At 39.1% G+C, this 20,850-nt stretch overlaps 1 protein-coding gene and 1 long non-coding RNA gene across 5 annotated transcripts; one reads left to right on the top strand and one right to left on the bottom strand.

The window, feature by feature from the left end:
* Positions 1–2,776: 2,776 nt before the first annotated feature.
* LOC131960806 (uncharacterized) lies at positions 2,777–4,190 on the top strand. The gene is made up of 3 exons (XR_009389759.1): positions 2,777–2,888; positions 3,395–3,464; positions 3,556–4,190. It is a non-coding gene; the product is annotated as an uncharacterized LOC131960806 (long non-coding RNA).
* Positions 4,191–9,447: 5,257 nt separating this feature from the next.
* Positions 9,448–20,112, bottom strand: LOC131960948 (NXPE family member 3-like). 4 transcript variants are annotated; one of them, XM_059326210.1, is made up of 8 exons: positions 19,978–20,112; positions 18,571–18,660; positions 17,655–17,808; positions 16,551–16,994; positions 15,601–15,896; positions 14,441–14,511; positions 13,836–14,042; positions 9,449–13,556 (listed from the first exon to the last, which is right to left on the bottom strand). In XM_059326210.1, exons 3-8 carry the CDS (start codon positions 17,766–17,768, stop codon positions 12,946–12,948), a joined length of 1,743 nt encoding a protein of 580 aa, XP_059182193.1. In that variant the 5' UTR covers positions 17,769–17,808; positions 18,571–18,660; positions 19,978–20,112; the 3' UTR covers positions 9,449–12,945. The 4 variants fall into 4 exon arrangements, with proteins under 4 accessions (XP_059182196.1, XP_059182193.1, XP_059182194.1 ...); XM_059326211.1 differs by having other exon boundaries at positions 18,571–18,644; XM_059326213.1 differs by lacking the exon at positions 16,551–16,994 and having other exon boundaries at positions 9,448–13,556.
* Between the last annotated feature and the right edge of the window lie 738 nt (positions 20,113–20,850).

Below are 20,850 nucleotides of genomic sequence, written 5' to 3'. Positions count from 1 at the left end.
CCTGGCTTTTGATCATTAAGACTTAACTAAATCCAGTCACCAAGGTAATTAATTTGTTTCATCCATAGACTGTATATAAACAATGGACGTAGTCACCGTGACGTCACCCATTGGTTTGTGGACTGCCCGTTGGAAGCCATCTTGTTTCCAACACGCGGAGCAGACCATATTTGGACTGTGGCGGAGCGCGAGGGATCTGACGACACTGACTACACGCCTCTCTACACCGGCAACCCGACTGAGAGAAGCCGCTGCTAATTCATGTTAGCATTAACTGGGATGTTAGTTTTGGCTAGCAAAAAACAAAAACAAAATGTATGTTACTGACCTCAGAAAACCGAGCAGTGACTCCTTGGAGTGTCTGTTAGTCCAACCAAACACTGAACAAGAAATTTTTACTGAACAAAGCGTTCAAATAAACTGTCATTCAGTTAAAATACAATGTGAAAGGGTCATATATATATATACACACACACACACACACACACACACACACACATATATATATATACACACACACACACACACTTATATATATATATATATATATATACATACATACGTACATACAAACGTACATACAAAATAAAAAAGTAGCACAGTCGGGCTACCCAGCGGGAGGCAGGTAAGACAAAACAAGAGTTCCTATTGTTTTATTTATTTCTATTTTTTGATTGATTGTGCCTTGGGCCGCAGCTGAACCCGGAGGCAACTGCTGGCCCGTTGCCTCTCTCTCTCTCTCTGGTGTAAAAAGTCATGTAACAGGATTTGAATATATGGAGATTAAAAAAAAAAGTAAAACTTCATCAACCAATTTATACTAAAGCTTTGTGAAGTGCAATGTTCAATACATTATGTCAGGTGAATACCACATGACTAACGACGTCTACCACTGCAAAATTATCAAATCACTAATCATTATTATCAAAACTATGTTACTATGTTAATGAGAATAACTGAGAAACATGGTGATGTACACCAGAAAGACATTATTATAAGTACGAGAACATTTCTTATTGATTATATGTTACTTAAATATCAACCATGAAGTTAAAACCCCATGAGGTCCACAGTAAAACTGAGCTACACTAATAAGGTACATTGAAATGTTTTATACATGGGATTTATATGTCATGCGATAAATTATTTTACTCTAACATATAGCCAATACTATCAACAGATTTAATAATAACACACAGGCATGTTCAACTTCTATTGCACATAAACACTCTTGCAAATAAAAAATAAAAAAAGAAAGAAAGCCTCACTGCGTCATTAGGCCTCATTTTCCCATCCTTAAGTTAACAGAACAACTGTATTGTTTGCCTTCACCAGAGGTGGGGGAGTGCCCAATAAAACATACTCTGCTGTATCGTCTATTTTACTCTAAATGGGAGCATCGCTTTCAACATGAACACATTATGAGAATGTTTACTGAGGTAATTTATCAAGTGTATGTCTCATCACCACACACATTCACAGCAAACACTAGCCTGGCTAACACCAGACCAAATCTCATTGGAGATTAGGTCTGGACACCTTCAATGCTTTTCTCCGTAGAGGAGGTGTGGTTTACGATCCTCCGGAGCCGTTTATTGGACGCTTAGAATGTCTATCAAAGCGTCTGTAGGTAGCTCTTAGCCAATCAGATCAGTTATACCAGATGACGTAGTAGAGCAACAGAGATGGATGTTTGTTGTGTGTGTGTCTGTGAGAGAGTGTTGTTTGCTGCTTTGCTTCTCCAGTTCTCGCTTTCTGCAAGATTATTTATTTTCACGCTTTATTCCCCCTCATGTCATTCTGCCACACACATCCACTGATTTTATGGGCAATAAACAAGCTGCTGCGGGTCTCTGGGGGCTCCGCTGTCCCCCGATTCGGAGCGAGATCACCGGCGGTGACCGGCGGTCTCACCGGCTCGGCGCAACGAGCCGCAGAAACCGCCCGTGCGGCGCTAATAGCCCCGCTACCGGTGATCTCGCTCCGAGCCGGGGGACAGCGGAGCTGCCGAGAGACCTTTCGCCTTTCAACTTTCGCTCTAAACTATTTAAAACACCATCTACAGCTAAAGAGAGTTTCGTGTCTGCAGCAGCCATGTTGGATCCGGAAAGCTTCCAAGTGCCGAGTAGTACGCGTCATCGTCTCACCGTCCCTCCCCGCTCTGTGATTGGATCCCTAAAACAGGGCTAAGATAATCGCCTCGTTGCCAGACCGCCTGGAGGTTCGAAATCAAATTCGAGCGCGCAAGGCAGTCTGGGTATACCCAGGCTAAGCAAACACCTGATTGAGCCATTGTTTCTGGAATTAGAAATCTAACAGAAACAACACCAAGTTCTGTAGACTTTGTTCAAGTCTAACATTACAGAAGAGTAATTAAATCAAATGTGGCCACATTCACCTTAAATATTAAGTCTTATAACACACCAGATCAATGAGAATGCACTCTGTCGCTCTTTTGTTCAAAAGTTAATATTTTTTAAAGGTCCCATATTATGCTAGTCTGAACTGTGTAATACATGTCCAATGGTCCTTAAAATCAATATTATGAAATCAATTCTAAAAAATCGCTCACATACAGCCTGAAACAGGCTGCAGAAATTGGCAGTTTCTGCCAATATACAGAAGCTGTATTGGGTGGGCGGAGAAACTATGTTAATGAGACGCTGCTCTGATTGGCTGCCTAAAAGGCTTGGCTTCCTGGAGGAGGTGGCTACGCACAGAGCCGCCTCTATCAGCTGACTTCCAGCCACGCTGAAAAAACAACATGGCTAGCAGGCAGGATCAAATATTGTGAGACCGTACGTATTTGACCCGGAGTCTGACCCTGAACAGGAAGAGGCAGCTGTCCAAGTGTTGCAGCAAAGGCTACAGCTGGATGTCCATGCGTGGTGGGTTGAAATTTCACTGTTCATATTATCTTGCCTAGCATGTGTATGTGCTAACGTTTGCCTCAGCTATATTAGCTAGAAATATAACGTCAGGACACAATTGTAACCATTTACAATTAAACAGTAATATTCTTTTACCTGCCGGAGTGTGCACACTTTGTCAGTGTGTGTGTTTCTTTTGGTTTATTTTATTTTTTGTGTGTTGTTCACCAATGCTGGGGTTTAGAATTTCACTGTTTTATTTCTATCATTACTGTTCCATGACAAATCTGACAGTCGTCATTGTATTGGCCAGGAATAAAAACAAAACAAATTCACACTGACGGTATGTAACGTTAGTTATTATTATTATTATTAGTTATTGAAAAAGAAATTGGGGGAATAGTTATCCTGTTGTATCAGGTTACAGTTTGATATCTACCCCCCCCCCCCAGTTTAGGATTAGCATCATTGTGTGTATTCTACATTATTTCAAAACATAACATTGTCTATTCATTTTTCAACAGGTGCTTATGTGGGAATTGTGCAACAATGCCCACAGAGCAAGAAAATGTGTGCTGCATGGAGATCCCACAGGTATCATTACCAAATTACATAAATAAGAGTTACAGGTAAAATGGTCTTTTAGTTAGCAAAAATGACTGAATTACCTGTTTTCATTTATTAGGTTACAAGAAGAGTAAACCAGCTCCAGGATCCACCAAGATGTATGCTTGACCATCCTGGTCTTGAGCCTGTATGTTTAAATATATTCTCTTTGCAGAATGCTAATAACATATATCGAGCTGACTATGGGCCTTTGCGGCTTAGAAGTTTAGAGCAGTAAGTTTCCCTTTGCATTCAAAGAATAACATTTGCCAAATAATATTTTGAACTTGACTTTTGATTTTACTGTATGTCAATAAATGTAAGTAAAACAAATGTTTGTATTATGTTATCACTCTATGTAGTAAAAGTACACAGTTAAGTATTGCATTTGAAGTGTGCAGGACAACACCCAGGGTTACTGAAAAAGAAATGGCATATAATTCTACACACACTTCAATTATACAGAGTTGCAGCGGTATTCTGTGTTGTAGCAAATAACAGTTGTCAGACCATGGTCATTTACCTATCTAATGTATTCAATTCATTTTAGCTAAATATCAACTTTTTTAGCATACTAACATGAAATACAGTTTGAGTTATAATTATAGTCAAGGTTTGTTGCAATTCCGTGCAAAGGATAATAGTAATAATAATATTAGTGTAATACTGTATGCTGTAAAAATGTTTCTTCTCAGACTGTTACCATACCACTGCAACCCTTCAATAACACGGTGCTTTACCACAGTTTTACATATTTTTCCATTATGTATCACTGTAAACTAAATGTGAAGACCAGTACTCACAACACTGTTTCTACAAAATAAATGTACTTTATTATATAACAAAAGTAATAAATACATGATTCTTGTATGAAATACAACAGAGCAGGGTTGTCCTCTGGGTTATATGGTGAGTCTTGTGGTCCTGGAGCCACCATAGATGAGGTGTTCTCCCCAGGATCTTCCTCATCCTCTTCGTCCTCCATTACCTCACCTTGATTGGTGTTGAAGTCATACTTGGTTCTATTGAGAGGAATGGGATGGTGGACGTGCCAACTCCCAAATCAATGGTGGAAAGTGTTGTCGTCTGGGTACCTTGAATGTACATAACCAGACATAAGATACATAAAATTGTGAATATAAGTGAATTGAAATTGAAAAATATAATATTTCATAATATAAGATAATGACAGATTATCTGACTTTTCATGTATGAGTTGCCACAAACCTTTACTTCTGAAATGAGGCTTGAGTGTGTTCAAGGACAGCTGTGTAGCCACCTGGCAGCCAACATGCTGTACCCTTAGCACCCATGTACTGGCCTAAAACCAGACAATAGAAATGTTAAAAGCAACCAAACACTTGATCTGATATACCTTTTAGCATATTTTATCATAAGTTACATGCTCTGGTTTTGAACAGCATAAAAAAATCATAACCTAACACTATACTGAAATCCTATAGCACAATACCACAGACTCAGTAATTACTACTGTTTTCATTGCCATTATAAAATCTCAAACACATTCTATTTGAATGTAAAATAAAAAACACATTAGGTGTTATCTATACTTCGGACGATGGACACTAGAAAAAATTAATTGTGTCCACCAATAGATACATTCTGCATTGCACGTGAAATTACATAAACTGAGCATGAAAAATCCGCGACACCGGCGGCGGCGGCAGCATGGAGATGCATTGCACATAACATTATATGAATGTCTGCAATAATATCATCCATATTCGTGAATATGGGCTTATATTATGAAAAGTCCTCGGCACAGCCGCGCAGAGCCCCGGGGAGCCGAGCTAAGAGCAGACAGACAGCCGTATGTCACACATAACTGCTGACACGGTAACAGGAAAAACACCATTAATTAAATACCATGTCCCTTTGTCTTTCTAACCACACAAGGCAGCAGATTAATCAGCAAAGGTCCATATAATATAAGAATTAGAAGTAATAGTGTAACCTAGTTTTGTTATGGCAGCTCTTAGTCAAGCTTTGTCAGATGTTGTTCAGTACACGAGTGTTTTATTTCTATGAACCGAGCTGATTCCTACCGCGAAGTGCAGGTCCGACGACACGGCATATAGGTTGTGCTAATTAAACTTTAGCAGCTAAGCTAAACGGCGCTAGCGGTAGCTAGCTACGTCGCTAAGCTTCGGCGAACTGTTTCTGCGGTCCTTTATCTTATTGTCCACGAAGGGAAAAATCCCACCGCTGCCACCAATGTAACCGAGTAAGGGCGCCTATACTGTATGGATAATAAAACAATAAACGGACACAAATAGCTGTCTTCAACAGGAGAGTCTCACTCTTTATTTCTCTTCACAGTTTTTTTCTTCCAACCACCGTCAATACTCCCTCGGACCAAACACACATCACTTCCGGTCTCCCCTTCACAATAAAACACTCGTGTACTGAACAACATCTGACAAAGCTTGACTAAGAGCTGCCATAACAAAACTAGGTTACAATAGTAGAAGTTATAACAGTGACGCTAACAAGCCGATAGCACACGTTAGCACGGTGAGACATGCTATTGGACCAAGGTAACGCTAACTGCACATGATATCACAAAGTAGCAAAGCACCAACTTACCGATGGCACGTTTGCTGTAGCTTGGTCGCGTATAGTGGGTCTGGCTCCAACCCTAAGAATCAGTTTAGAGGCATATCCAGCGTTGAACTGACCCGTGTTGGTGAAGCAGTCAAGGGCAAAATGGTTAGCACAGACTAACGCGTTAGCATTAGCTACTGCAGGAACCTGGTTGTCATAAATAAAAACGAGCCATTGATTCCTTCTATCCTCCTGTGATGGGAGGGGAAATAGACTATTGTGCTCGTTGTTGCAGCCAACAACAGAACATTTGCCATGTCTCAGTCTAAGCTTTGACAGCTCGAGCTGGGTTGCAATGGCAGATAGTGATGGTCCGCTGACACTTGAAGCTCCGACACATGCGCGGTAGCTCATGAAGCAAACGTCCCGAAGCACTGTGCCGAGGCTTGGTTCGGTCACGTGACTCGTGACGTTCGAAGCAGCAAAGTGCTTCGAACGTCACGAGTCACGTGACCGAATCACCAACACTATTGTGGAAGTGAACCACTACCTCGCTGATCTCTTTCCCTACCCACCCATGAACCTCTTTAGCAATTGTCTTATTTTTTGTTTTACTAGTGCTGTGGTGGCTCTGGTTAGAGCATTTGTCTCGGGGGCACATCATGGTCAGGGGGGGGGTGACCAGTTCTGGTTGCTTCACCTCGCCATGAGTTTCAGTGTATAAATACCCACCGCTGGTCATCCACATGAAGACTAGGGTTAGATTAGCTAGACAGTAATGGTCAGGTAGTCAGCTAGAGGGGAGCCTTGTTTACTGTCTAGGCCATAGTGTTTGGCTGGTTGTGTATTGATTTTTTGCACACACACAAGTATGACAAGTGTTGAGTTATTTTTTATTTTTATTTTGTTCTTTATTTTTTATTTCTCCTTTCAGTGGAGCTTATTGGCTTTCTGCACAAAAGAGCAGCTGTTAAAAATAGCACAACATTTTGGCCTTGACGTTGGTGACAAAATTATAAAAGACAGAGTGAAACTTGTCTTGAAGGCCAGTTAAAAAATAAAAAATTAAAAAATAAAAGAGGGGGGATTTATCAGAAGTCCCGTCAGCATATTTAAATGTTGTCCATTCATTATATTGCAAATATATATTTATATAGCAAATTGCAGCCGTTTTAAATGCAGTCTGTTTTTACCCCATTGGTCAAAGTTATGTTTTGGAACTGAAATAGATTGTTAACGCAAGTTGCTCAACTTCCTGTGTAAATTGTGATATCTTGCTAAAGGATAGATGACAGGTGGTTGAAATCAAGTGAGTGTAATAGATGGAAAAGAGTACGTAGGGGAAGAGAGACAAAAAAGAAGGTATTAGTATGTGTTGACAAGAGAAGAAAAGAAAAGGGCAACTTGCTTGCTACGAACTGTATGTAATTAAAAAAAATTTTTTTTTTTGGATGTTTGAACTCACAATCTGCCTGAATTTATATTCTTGCCCCAACATTTCATGCAATTTATTCTCCGATACAGATTCAGTTATCAGTGTACTGAGATATTTTGTTACATTTTGGTTTCATTTCCACTGAGTGTGCTTCACTATTCTACAGTAAATGTTTTAAAGGGCCAGCCACTGTGGGTGAAAGGGGGGTGCCCCTGGATTTACCACAGTTGGACCATGTGTCCTTTTGCTGTACATTAACTGCACTGGAAGCCTCCTGTCCACACAGGTCCAGGAGACATGACAGCTCCAGACAGAGAAAAGCTCGGGAAAGAGTGTAAGACTCTCTGAGTGTGTGTGGCTGAAGGTCATCAACAGGAAGTGGACAGAACCACGTTGGGCAAGTCCATATCAGGTTAAAAAAGAGCTGTGAGAATCATACATTCATGAAAAAATCATATTCATATCATCAATTGTTTTTGACATTATATACTGCAAAGATTTTTTGATAAATGGGTACAGAAAGATTGTTTTGGAGAAGGCTGTGTTGTTCTGTTGGCTCTGCTATCTCTCTTTATAGTGCTTCCTGTTGTGTCACCTGGAGCCGAGGGGGAGAGTGGACGGTGGTAATATTACTATATTATGTACAGAAATTGACATATTGATGACACAAGCATAGTGGTGTTGTGTGTTGTGTGTATTTCTCATATCTGTTCTGTCTGTGTTTTGCATCTCCATGGTCATCGAAGGTAAAAACCCTTTCCCCATATCAAATGACATTAATCCACTCTGAAATGCTTTGCTGCTCACTGATATTGCTACTATTCATAATTTTGTTTGAGTTGGCCTAATGAATGTTAGGCCAAAAGAGGGAATTGTTAAAATAATTGATTATTTTCTATATTGGTAAATGGTTTTATGCTTTATTTCTGCTTCTCTGTGGTCTGTCTCTGTTCTCTGTGAGTGACGCAGGTCACTATCAAAGGTCAAACCTTGACTGTAATAAATATCTCTATGCATTTATATTAAGTCAGACAATATGATTTGATACATTGATTGTGTTTGTGTGTTAATATTGATGTAGAAAACTATGATTACTTTAATATCATATATTCCATTTGCTTAAACTGATTAAGATTCTATAAATCACAAAGAATGACATCCAGATATATTGGTGCACAGTTTTTGCTGTGTGTGTATGTGCATTTGTGAGTGTGTATGTGTGTCTGGAGAGGGGAGACCACAGAAGGCCGAATGAAAATCCCGTGTGAGAATCTCTGTAAGTCATAACAAGGAAAAATGTTTGTGCTAACAAGTTTGTTAGCAGGCCACAAGGCTTTGTTATGGGAAGCAGTGATTGTATTGCCCAGGTGGACTGATGTGTGACGGTATGAAAGAAGACTGGCGAATGAGCGGATCAAGAAGGCGGGACTTCCTGGAAGAAATCGACCAGCATGTTTTGTAAACAAATGTTAGTATTTTAATGGGTTCCAGGGAGGGAGTCGTGGTTCAGACTTCACGAACTGAAACACGTCTGTTTGTATTCAGGGACATGAGTTGATTTTGAACCCGGAGATCTCTGTAAAGTTCACATTTTTTGACGTATTGTAATAAAACTTTTGTTAAACTGAGAAACTTGGACGTCTCCAGCTCTTCATTTCCCCATCAAAGAATGCGCAGAAAAATGGTGAGGTTTTTTTCTGTTGGTGACAGATTTTTTCTGTCGGTGACAGATTATCAATTTTCAAGGTTTCCTCATGCAATTTTTCTAACACAATGAACCCCAAAACATTATTTGCCAAAATCCATAATATAATCTGTATTTGCACCAGCCCCATGTGAAAATGTATGAATGTAGCAGCACCATTTAAATGTTTCATAACACAAAAGTGAAGTCTATATAGGGTAACAGACAGGTCAAATAAGAAACATGGTCTTCAGTAGTTAATGTCTTTATTATTACTAGCAATATTATTATTTATTTGATTTTTTTAAGCTTAATTTTTTTTGGCATTTTTCATGCAGTAATAGATAGAAAGGGGGAGACAGAGGGGAGGACATGCGGCAAAAGGACCTCAGGCTGGATTCAAACCCGGGTCCGCCGCAGCAAGGACTCTGCCTTACAGTGTGAGCCGTCAGGATTCCCCACTATTAGCAACATTGTTGTTATATCGACTCGAAACATACAGTCAACTAGTGTAGTTGAAAACAAATCCATGAACCAATCAATGACACGTCTCGATTGCACTTCATTTTATTTACCACTAGATGTTCTACTGGAGCACTGTGTGTCATTGAAGCTTCGAGTAATGAACCATGTTTTGTAAAAAAGTGTCGAAGCTTCAACAAAGCCTCGATCAGCCATCACTAATGGCAGATGCTACTGAAGTCGCAATGACGTCTGAGACGGACTGACAGGTGGCAGGTGGGAGCAGTCAAAGCCTTGATTGACGGCTCTGGGAGTAATTATTCACCAATGTATGCTAATTCCCCGGAGTCTACGCACCAACGAGTGGCAAATTAAAATGGCCCGTAGGTGGGCCAACAGACCACATTTTTCACAATAGGGGACCTTTAACGACATACAATGCCTTGAGCAAATAGATTTTTTCAACACACATATGCCGTCCTCTCTTGTTCCCTTTACACTAAACCAACCGATCAGAGTACACGTCATCATGCCCAACGCTTTCATCCCATCCCCATCAAAAAGTCTTCCTGTAAGTCAACTCACCAGACTGAAGAATATGATCCAGAAGAATACAAAAAGATAGATGTTCTCTAAATTTAGAGAAAGAAATTATCCAGAAGACTGGCTTGTGCAAAAAACGATCCAAAGAGCAGAGGGAAGAAAGCAAAAGTCATGCTACTTTAAGGTTCAAGTTCTGTGGTTATAAAAAATGTACTGGTTTATTGCAACTGCCAACCAACTGGACAACTTCCTGTAACAGTTCCTCCTTTAACAGTATACTGATGTGATGATTGGCACAAATGATTGAGCCTTTCGCAAATGCAATTCCTCTTAATACATATAATTCTGGAGAAGACAGCCCTTTTGCATTACAAATAGCCAAGACTGACACTGACCTAACAGTGGTGGAAACATTTTGTTTATTTTGACACAATCCTCTGTTAACTGTGTTTACTGTGGTTTCATTTTATTATGATATATATGCACGCACACACACACACACACACACACACATATATATATGTGTGTGAAGTAGAATTTAAGAAGCCTACCTCAGAATACATTTTCTGCTTACACAGCTGTTTGAATCAACACAAATAACCCGCTGAATATGAACTTATTAACGGCATACGTTTATTGATCCACGCTGCCACTCTGCCTGTGTTCCTGTTTCACAACACGCAGATCTCCCTTCTCACAACAGAGGGCGGAGAAGTAGAAACAATTATTACACGTCGTTCATTTATTTTTGTCATTTGTGCGCAGAGAAAATAGGTGAGGATTTTCGGTTGGTAGATTATTCAATTTTCAAGGTTTCCTGAAGCTATTTTTCTAACAGTTGTTTTCAATTAATTAAGTAAACATTATTTTCTTTTAACTTGAATACATGTGTGGTCTCCCTTGTTTTGTCATGATCTATGAGCAGGTTCATGACACAGTACTCCATCAGTATTGATGGAACACCAGAACAAGAACCAGAACGCCAGAACGCCTCGGCCACCAGTATGAATGTGTGTGTGAACGGATGAATGAGCGCAGTCTGTAGTGTAAAGCGCTTTGGATAAAAGAGCTATATAAGTGCAGTGCATTTACCATTTATTTTAGCCAAGTCAGAAAGCAGCTCATAGCCAATGATATTTGCCTTACAGTGTTTGCACTAAGTCCCAGTGATTTTATCCTCTACATCAGCACTTATGGACTGCTTCTAGACCAATCAAATGACTTGGTTGGAAGCAACATTAAATATACAGTAGATGAGTGAAACAACATCTTATCCATCATGGTAAAATCAGTTTTAACAGACCCCACTGTGCAGCCTGTGTGCACAACTGATTATTTGATACACCTGCAGGTGTTTTATACACCACACAGCAAGGTTAACAATAATCGAATAACAAGACATATAAGCAAATGGGAAATTTACAATGCAGTAGCCTTACACAAACTGACCAAAAAACAAACAGAACTCACAAAAAAAACTGATAATAGTTAATATTAAAAGTCTATGGAAGCTGCAGCAGCTGCAACAAGCTTTATCAAGCTACAGTGAGTAACTAGCCTGCCACTTGTCATAGAATTAACAGCAGAATAAAACATCCATGCAGAGAACAGCCACAAACGTGCATATTATAGAAAAACAGAGAAGGCATGATTTAAAAAAAAAATTTGTACACCTTTTTTTGTTTTTTAAAGACCACCAGGGATTATTGTCACAAACAGCAGAGAGAGCAAGCACCTGGATCACACAACGTCATAGATGTGTTTGATACGGATGATTTTTAGTGTTCTTGTCTTGCATTGAATAACTGGTTAATTAAGATATCTTTTTTTAAACTGCGCTGAGGTACCATAGTGCTGACCATAAACCATAATGACGTGACCCACTTTAATTCATTTTTGTGCATTTTTTGTACTTGTCACTAGATGCTGACCACACCCGAGTGCGACTCCTAACACCCACTGACACTCAGGCAGAATAAAAGAAACATCAGAACATGTATCTTTTACAATATGAGCTTCAAGGAACTCTGTACTCTTGAGGCCGCACACACAGCAGCAGTTTCTCCTCTGCTCTTCTCTGCTGCAACTACTGAATTATCACCTCTGTTTAGTTCCATTCTCACAGTTTCAGGACTTCCATATAACTTTTGTTTTATACTCTGTAACTGACTTGAAATATATATAGGCTAGAAAAGTCCCTGGGATAAAAAGAATACTTAAAATTAAATCAATTATATTTTATCATACTCAAAATAATACTAAAAAATGACCTTTAGAGAGAATGTGATATTTGCAACTTACACCTGACAGTATATAAACAAATACAAAAAAGTCCCCACTTTACACTAACCTACATCCAAAAGCATAACTCTTTTCCTACCATCCATTCATATCTTGTGATATTCATGAAATAACATTTTGTTAAGAAAAGGAAAGACCTTCCCAAAGACAACAAGATCTACCATGTAAGTGTTATAGGTACTGGTAGGCAGATTCTGTTACTTTTTTAGGCTAGCTGTTTCCTTGGTTCCATATTGATTTCCTGCATCTCCCAGAATGCTGCTTGACAATCATAAAACACGGTAGAAGTAATAAGGTTGTAAAGTGTGATCATCCAGCGATATATACCCACATACCCAGAACCAACATCACCCGGAGCTTCTTTTCATGCAGTTCTCTATTTTGTTTTCTGTCAACATTCCCTGATTAAAGATAGATTAGTAACATTTCAATAGTGTAATCTGTGAGTGGACTGCTGAAGCAGAGATGAAGCACTTGTTCTACAAACTCAGTGAGTTCTTGAATCTCCACTCCTCTCCCCCAGCAAACCCAAACCCTTGACCCCTTTTTTGAGGGCACACGTTGGACAAGAGAACGTCAATCATATTCTTAATAATGGGAGGTTGTGGGTGGAGGCTGTGAGGTAGGTGGTGGGCCAGGACCATCTCCCAGGCATCGAGCAGATGAACATTCAGTCCTTTGAACATGGCTCTGAGCACCTTATCACGCTGCAGTGAGTACCAGTCACTGTTGGTTAACGTCTCATAAAGACCCAAAGCTTTGGGGTTCGCTGTCCGGATGATGACCAGCGTACCTGGAGACCTGTCCAGCAGCCGCACCACCGCCCTGCGGATGGTCTGCAGCCGCCGGATGTAGATCTCCATGGGGAAAGTGCTGAAGTGAGACCAGATGCCAAGAACGATGACAGTGTTGGTGCCTCCAGTTACACCATCCAGTTCATTGGCAATATAACGAAGCTGACTGGTTTGGACTTCAGCAAATCGTATCGGAGGACCATGACATCGATACGTCACCAAGATGTTGTTTGCATAGTCTAAAGCCATGAAAGGTCCAACTTGCTTTGGGCTGTGCAGGTTAAACTTCTTAAGATCTGAAAGTATTACAGAGAGAACAGATGAAGCTGCAGTGGTCATTGAGTATGTTCTTATGTTGCTGAGGTTTTTTTCATTGTTTTTTCCTCCTTTACTCTCCTCACGTTGTGCTGTATTTCTTTTCTTTCATCTCCGTCTCCCTGTCCTGTCCACTTCTGTCATATTGTATGTGTGTTTAAGTATACGTTTGGACGGGTTGATGACTAATTTCGTTGTCCTAGTACTTGTTTCTTGTGCAATGACAATAAAGGAAAATCTGAATCTGAATCTGAAGGTACCTGGTAGTGTTGCGTTGAGGTATTCAAACAACTGCCTGATGGTGGAGTCTCCATACATGTGGACCACTTTGCCTTTCAGACACTGACTGATAACAGAGGAGTCGTTGAACTGGTGAACTGTGGTGCCACCTAGTGCTCGCCACACACCCTGGTAGTAATAGCCAGAGGGTCCAGATGTCACAATGCTGCTCTTCACATCTGATTGACCTGAGAGGGAGATAAAAGAGAATGGCAGGTTTATCCCATTAAAAGACCAAAACCAACAAATAAAGTGATCTTATGGACTTATAGACTACACCCTAATAACTAGATACACTGCTAGCCTAGTGTTCCTTGCTCTCAGAACTCTTCTCAAATTGGGTTGAAAACGTTTCTGTTTAGAGGGCTTTACCACAACGCAAGATTATTGTGTCTTTGGAAATAGTGTCGCTCTAAAAAAAGAAACCTTCTACAAAAACACAGGTAAGATCCATTAAGAGTTCAATATGTTACTGATTAGTGTTATGCCTACATGCATATGAAATGTGGACTCATTCCTTTAAACAATATCATATTGTTACCACTTTTATTATAGGTGGTCGAAATTATGAAAAAAACAGCTTTACCTTCCTTTTTTGGCAATACAGTGATATTGGAAGGTCCTGAAGCCCAAAGGGAGACTTTCATGTTGACAGCACTGAAGAAAAGAACACCACATTAACTTCATAATATAAGGAAGAAGGACACAAATCTGAAATCATTTCATTAAGTTAAACTACAAAAACAAGTACTAAAATGGGAATAAAAACTTCTTGAAAGTTTGTTCAACTTTCATATAAATGATGGGTCCAATGACGATGTCACCTTACTTTGAGTTTCCCCTCAGCTCTACAGAACGTAGTAGCATCTTTCAGCTCATTGTTTTAGTTTTAAGCCCCATTATTTCACTGTTTTGGTTGAGTCTCACAGCTCTCATTAATACAGTTTATTACTCACTCCAGGAAAGTGTTGTCAAAGTGGTTCTGGTTAGTCAATTGTGCACCACTAACTACTTAACAGCAAACAGAAGAGTTAGCAACTAACAAGTGAATATTTAGAGACGAAAGATCAAGAAACGCCCCTAAAGAGTTGGTGGAGACAGACAAGAGCTAAAAGGTAAATGAATATTGGACTTGTCCTGGTACCCATAAACACAAGTGTTGCTAAATGCACTAGATGTGTAATAGACCACTGTTTGCTAACACTAACCATATCATATGATCACGTCTGTAGCTTGATTAGCTTTGTTTTGTCTGGGGTTTTTTTTAACTTAAATTAAAGCCTGACTGATCCTCCATTTTTTATGCAAATTAGGGAGCATTTCTAAATTACCCAAGCCTCTTTTTTCTGTATTATATTCTGCAACATTTAAGCTGATACTGATATATTTGGGATATAAGCTTACTAATATATTGGTCGAGCTCTACTTTTACTCAACTATTAGTAGTTATTTTAGTTATACATAGTTATTCTACTGTTAACAAACAATGACATGATCATTTTTACTTCTTAATGGTAATGCTATTATTGCCAGGTTGCCGCCTGGTTTTAATGTGTGCAACAATAAACGGTTTTTACAACAAATTATAGCATAGCAATTAGTAAACATAAATTATCATTGCATTGTTCTCAGAAAACAATTGTTCACAACATTTTAATAAACTATCACCATGTATTAATGAAGGTTCTTATGAGGTGTTATCGATTCCCACTGTAGAACTTCTATGCCAGTCCTCTGCTCCCTCACCTTTCAAAGAGCTTCTCCTCATAGGCCTTGATTTTCTTTTCAAATCCTCCCATCACATGGCTGATCCTGGCACCACAACTCAACATCTTTGGCTTGTAGCAGAACCAAGGTTCGCCTGTCCGGAGGTCAGTGTAGTTGCACAGCGGCCGATTGGTTTGACGTAGCCACACGTTACAGGTGGCAGTTTCAGAGCGGTAGCCTAAGCGGAAGACACTCTGAAAGAAAATCCTGTCAGGCTGTTCACTGTTCAGCCTGTTCAGCACTGGAATAGCCTCACGAGGGTGAACCAGCATCACCTGATTGGAAAGAGAACCAGAGATTTCAATGAAGATCTACTGGCTAGAAATGAGTAGAGCTCGACCGCTATATCTGTTGGCCAATATTGGTCTATCTTAGATACATTGCTATTCAAATATTTATGTCCTTTATAAAAACTTTTTTCCTGAATCTATAATATAGAAAATGAAGCTTGAGGCAATTCAAAAATGGTGTCACCATTACGTACTTTGTTTAGCACAGCACAGGAAAAATAAATGTTCTTTCCCTGATATCCCTGAAATGTTTCTCAAAAATGTCCCCAACCTTTTTGCATGGGTTGCCATGATAACAATGTTGGCATCAATACAATATGTTGCTATCCTTTCCAACATGGAAATGTGGCTACCAAGCTAACTAGCTAGCCACTAATGCTAAATGAGTAAAATTTAACAGCAAAATTCCATATAAGTCGGGCCCGAGAAATTAGATCCTGTTTCTGTCTCAAAGAAAAACGTCTTATTGTTTCTAAAAATTATCAGTGGTACATTTGCAACGGTTATTACAAACTGCTTTGTGCCATGTGAGAAGAGAAAGTGAACATGCATAGCAACACTGGCTAAGAAGGGTGGGGCGAAGTGAAAAGACAGATAGATTAAAAAAAACGCTTTTCACATGATGGTTTTTAGCATCACCTCAACCTGTGCGTCTCCTTCCCAGAGCAAAGAGAAAACAGCAGAGTAGCTGCCATTGAGATGATCCACCACCTGCCCAACCACACCTGCACCAAGCTTCTGATTGTGCAGCTGGACGAGTAAGAAGTCTCCCCCAGACTTCTTGGGACGGCCCTGGAAATCAGACATTTTGATAATAATCTCCAGCTGATCGCCGACATGCCACTGTCCTCCTGTCCTCCCTGGGAGAATGGTGAAGGTGCTGTGAGCTGGATCACTGGTCTGATTCAGGGAAAGAGGATCTGAGAGAGGCGGAGCTTCAGGCCAAGCAATGGAGTCTAGTAGACGGCGTTCCTCCAGTGCATCCTCAGGGGATCGTGGCTGGAAGGTGCAGAAGCTGTGATGCATGTCAGGCTCAGTGGAAACTTTTGGGACGATGGTGGTGGACTTCACTTTAGTCTGAGACTAGCAGGAGAGAGATGGTGGCAAAGATATACACATTTAAACTATGATGATGTCCACAGTGAAACATCAGGATGGACGATGCTATGATCTGGGAGAGTCGTCCAAACTGATCAAAACATATAAGCACAAACCCTGCTACAGGAGTTAATTATTAATAAAAGCATGTCTGTCATTTTATCAACCCTAAATGTGCTCACAAATCATAATGTTGGACTCAGTGATCGTCCCAACGCTAATGACAACTGCTATGAACATTGACAAATGGGAAAAGTTTATTTTGTTTTGCACAAGGCAAGAAGTTGGACGTTCAATTCAAATATTTGACATCCAAGGCTAACACCTGATGGCAGAGGAAGATTTCGATGGTTGGAAGACACATTTACTTTTGATGCATACATGTTGGACTGAACCACACTAATGGGCAAAAACATCAGGGACTTCTATTTTTTTCCCCACAAACTCCACTGATGAGAGTATCCAAGTAAAAGCCATTAAACCTCATTGATTTCCTGTAATGAATCTTTACAGATCACAGTGCAGGAAATCGAGGTGAAGTGAACCAGATGAATCAGGAGAAATTTAAAGCTATGAACACAACTAGGATAATGACTGTAACACACACACCAATATTTCTTTGCAGCACTAAAACCAAGTTCTCACCTTCAGATTGTCCGTGTTACGTAGCAGAAAGATGAAGGCAAAGACAGCCAGAAAGAGAAAAATGGCAACGTACTCCTTTCTTGTACAAACTCTGGCCTTCATGATCGTCTTCATCTATGGCTGCAGCATGACACTGTGAAAACTTCATCTGGTGCTGGATTAAAAAATGAAAACAGAATTGACACCTTGTTATGCTAAAGAACATTTCTTGCTTAAACTTGGACTTATTTGTCAATCCCTGCATACAAAAAGCATTAAAAAGTGTAAAAGTGTCCTTAGGATTTAACCAAATCCAGTCATCCAAGATTTTTTTTTCCACTGATCAACTGTCAGACAAGGCCACAACCAAAGACAGCTGTCTCTTTCCCTGTTTAATATTTCTATTTTTTTCTAGGTAAATATACCCTTTGCAACATCATGTAAATATTTGAACACAATTGATCACTGCAGTGTTTTGCAATCCACATCATACTCTGCAAAGTTACCCCTACAACAGCTTGCACAAACATTTGTTTTCACTTATATTACACACAGAGATCTAACTAAAGTTTTTATTAATAGTTACTAACAGGTTTTACAACTAACTTCTGTTTTCTACTTCTTTTTTTTTAAGATTATTTTTTTGGCATTTTACATGCTTTATTGAAAGCGAGAGACAGATAGAAAGGGGGTGACAGAGGGAAGAACATGCGGTAAAGGGAGCTCAGGCCGGATTCGAACCCGGCTCCACCGCAGCGAGGACTGTAGCCTCTATAAATGGGGCGTCTACTTCTTGTTTACAGTCACTTATTCATTTAAATATCCAAATTACAGAACACCAGCGTAAACAAATGAGGTTACATACTGTGTTGATCACAGACACCACTGCAGCATGGATCAGTATCTAAATTAAGTATCTGAATTGAAAATTACTCACTGAACTTCTGGCAGCCTGCACCTGCAGCTGACTTCCGCAAACAGCAGCACAGAGATCACCACTTCCCGTCTGAGCTGTTGCAGAAGGCGTCTATTAAAAAATATTTTGAAGAACTACTGTTTCTTAATCTGAAAAGTTGTACAGAGATTGTTGAGACGGAAAGTAAAGTGATTCATCACACTACATTGTGCAATAGTTAATTATTGCAGCATGCATTTACCACATTGTTTCCTATTTCTTCATAGCACTGCTGCTCTATTGACATCAAATGCATATTATATTCTCAGGTTTCAACCCATTTTCTCAAACTTTCATTCCATATAACCATTTTCTGAATGACATGCCATAGTATATAGCCTACAAGGTGTCCATACAGTCTCTTTACAATTTAAAAAATATATATTGCAAAGACAATTAATGAGATATGTTATTCAAATTTGTTGTATGTATTCAGTGGTTATTAAAGTTTTACATTTTTTTGTGTATTCCAGGTACCCTGTATAGGTGTATGTATCTATAAATACTGTGCTTGACCATTGCTTTAAGGTGCTGGAGTGTTACCATTTTATGTTACTTTATACTTTTAATCCACTCCTTTTCAAATCAAATAACAGTACGTTTCACTCTTTATTTCAAAATTATAGTTACTTTACAGATCCAGATTACGTAATACAAATATAATCAACAAATAAATGATAATGTATTAAGTATATATAGTAGTGAAAATTAGGTGAAACGACAAAGTGATACTTACAAGTATATTTTGATGTTACATGTAATACTATATTTTATCAGTGATATGTTTTTAACTTTCAATCTACAGTTGAGTACAAAATAGAATATTTCCCTCTGAATTGTAGTGGAGCACAAGTATAAAGTCACATAAAAATAGTAGTAGTAGTAGTAGTAGTAGTAGTAGTAGTAGTAGTGATATTTTTAAAAACTTAAGCAATTCTTGATTTTTCAGTGTGGCATTTAAGAGTTTTCCCCTTTAATTCTAGAGGTTATGACTCACTACTTTGGCTTATTTAACTGAAATGCCAGAAGCTCCAAAGCTTTTGGGTTGTTCTCATAACATTTTTGTCTTGTAAGGCAAGAGCTTTTGTTCTGTTCCATCTGCTATCAATTTATGTAATTTATTTCACTTTTTTAAAGTTCTGCTTTATGTTTTTTATCCCTTGTGTTTTCATGCATCTGTTGTAGCTTTAATACGTCTGTTTTTATTGCATTTACTACCTTTTTTGTTTTGTCCTTTTTACAGGGTGCATATGATATTAAGCTGCTTCCCATAATACAAGGGGTGTTAGTTCTACATTGTCATTACAAAATTAGTAGTAGTAGTAGTTCCATTGTCTATGAAGTGAAACTTCAAATAAACGTTTAGATTTTAGTGTAAATGTGTCTTACCTTAGCAGATTCATTGAAAGAACATAGTCATGTCACCCTTTATCTTGCTGATTTGCAGGAAAGCACATTTGGTTAACTTCTAGGAAATGACTGTGAACTTAGTAACCAGAGACAGCACTGCAGCACCTATCACAGTCATTCCTCAACTGAACAGCGTGTACTGTGGATAATGCTTTTTTTCCTTCTAAATGGCAAAGCCAAAAGAACCTCCCCCCATTAAGTGAGTTTCTTTTACAGGCACATCTGTTTAACAAAAACAATTCCCAGAGGAAGCTTTAAAGACAGAAACTGATACAAATATGTAAAAGTTTTCTCAGGCTTTTCTTAAACTTCTTACTCTGAATCGTACACTTGGGATTAGCTACAACAGCACACTTGTGAAGAATAGAAGATTTTAAATGTCTCCATTTAAATCAAAGAAAAAACAAAACAATGACAGAAAGCCAACCATATGGTAGCCAAGAAAGGACATGCTTGCAAATGTTTTTGTAATGCCATTGTTTACTGATGTAATAAATCAAGTGAGAAGTACATCATTTATTCATAGACTTCTATACAATTGAACTTCTTTTTGAAGCCAGTGGAGTCGCCCCTGCTGTTTGAAAGAATAGGAGTGTTTCCATTACAGTCCAATACCCGGAATGAGGCGGGTCTCACTTGCCGAAACACCCCAAATTTGAATATGAGCCATCCTGAGAGGTCTTTTGTCTGGACTTTTTTTTGGCCCTGTCAAAGAGCAGGGCTATACTAGACACTCTTCAGTCAGATAGAAACGAATAAAGACAAACAAAGGTCTTAGTGGGAGTCTGAGCTGGGATACATGTCTTTTGAATATCCATAGTTGCTCAATAAATGCTTGGCATAAACTAATTC

Source organism: Centropristis striata, chromosome 22, assembly GCF_030273125.1.
Source record: "Centropristis striata isolate RG_2023a ecotype Rhode Island chromosome 22, C.striata_1.0, whole genome shotgun sequence".
NCBI classification, from domain to species: Eukaryota; Metazoa; Chordata; class Actinopteri; order Perciformes; family Serranidae; genus Centropristis; species Centropristis striata.
The sequence above is the reverse complement of the archived record's forward strand: the minus strand, read 5'-3'. Positions and strand labels throughout refer to the sequence as shown.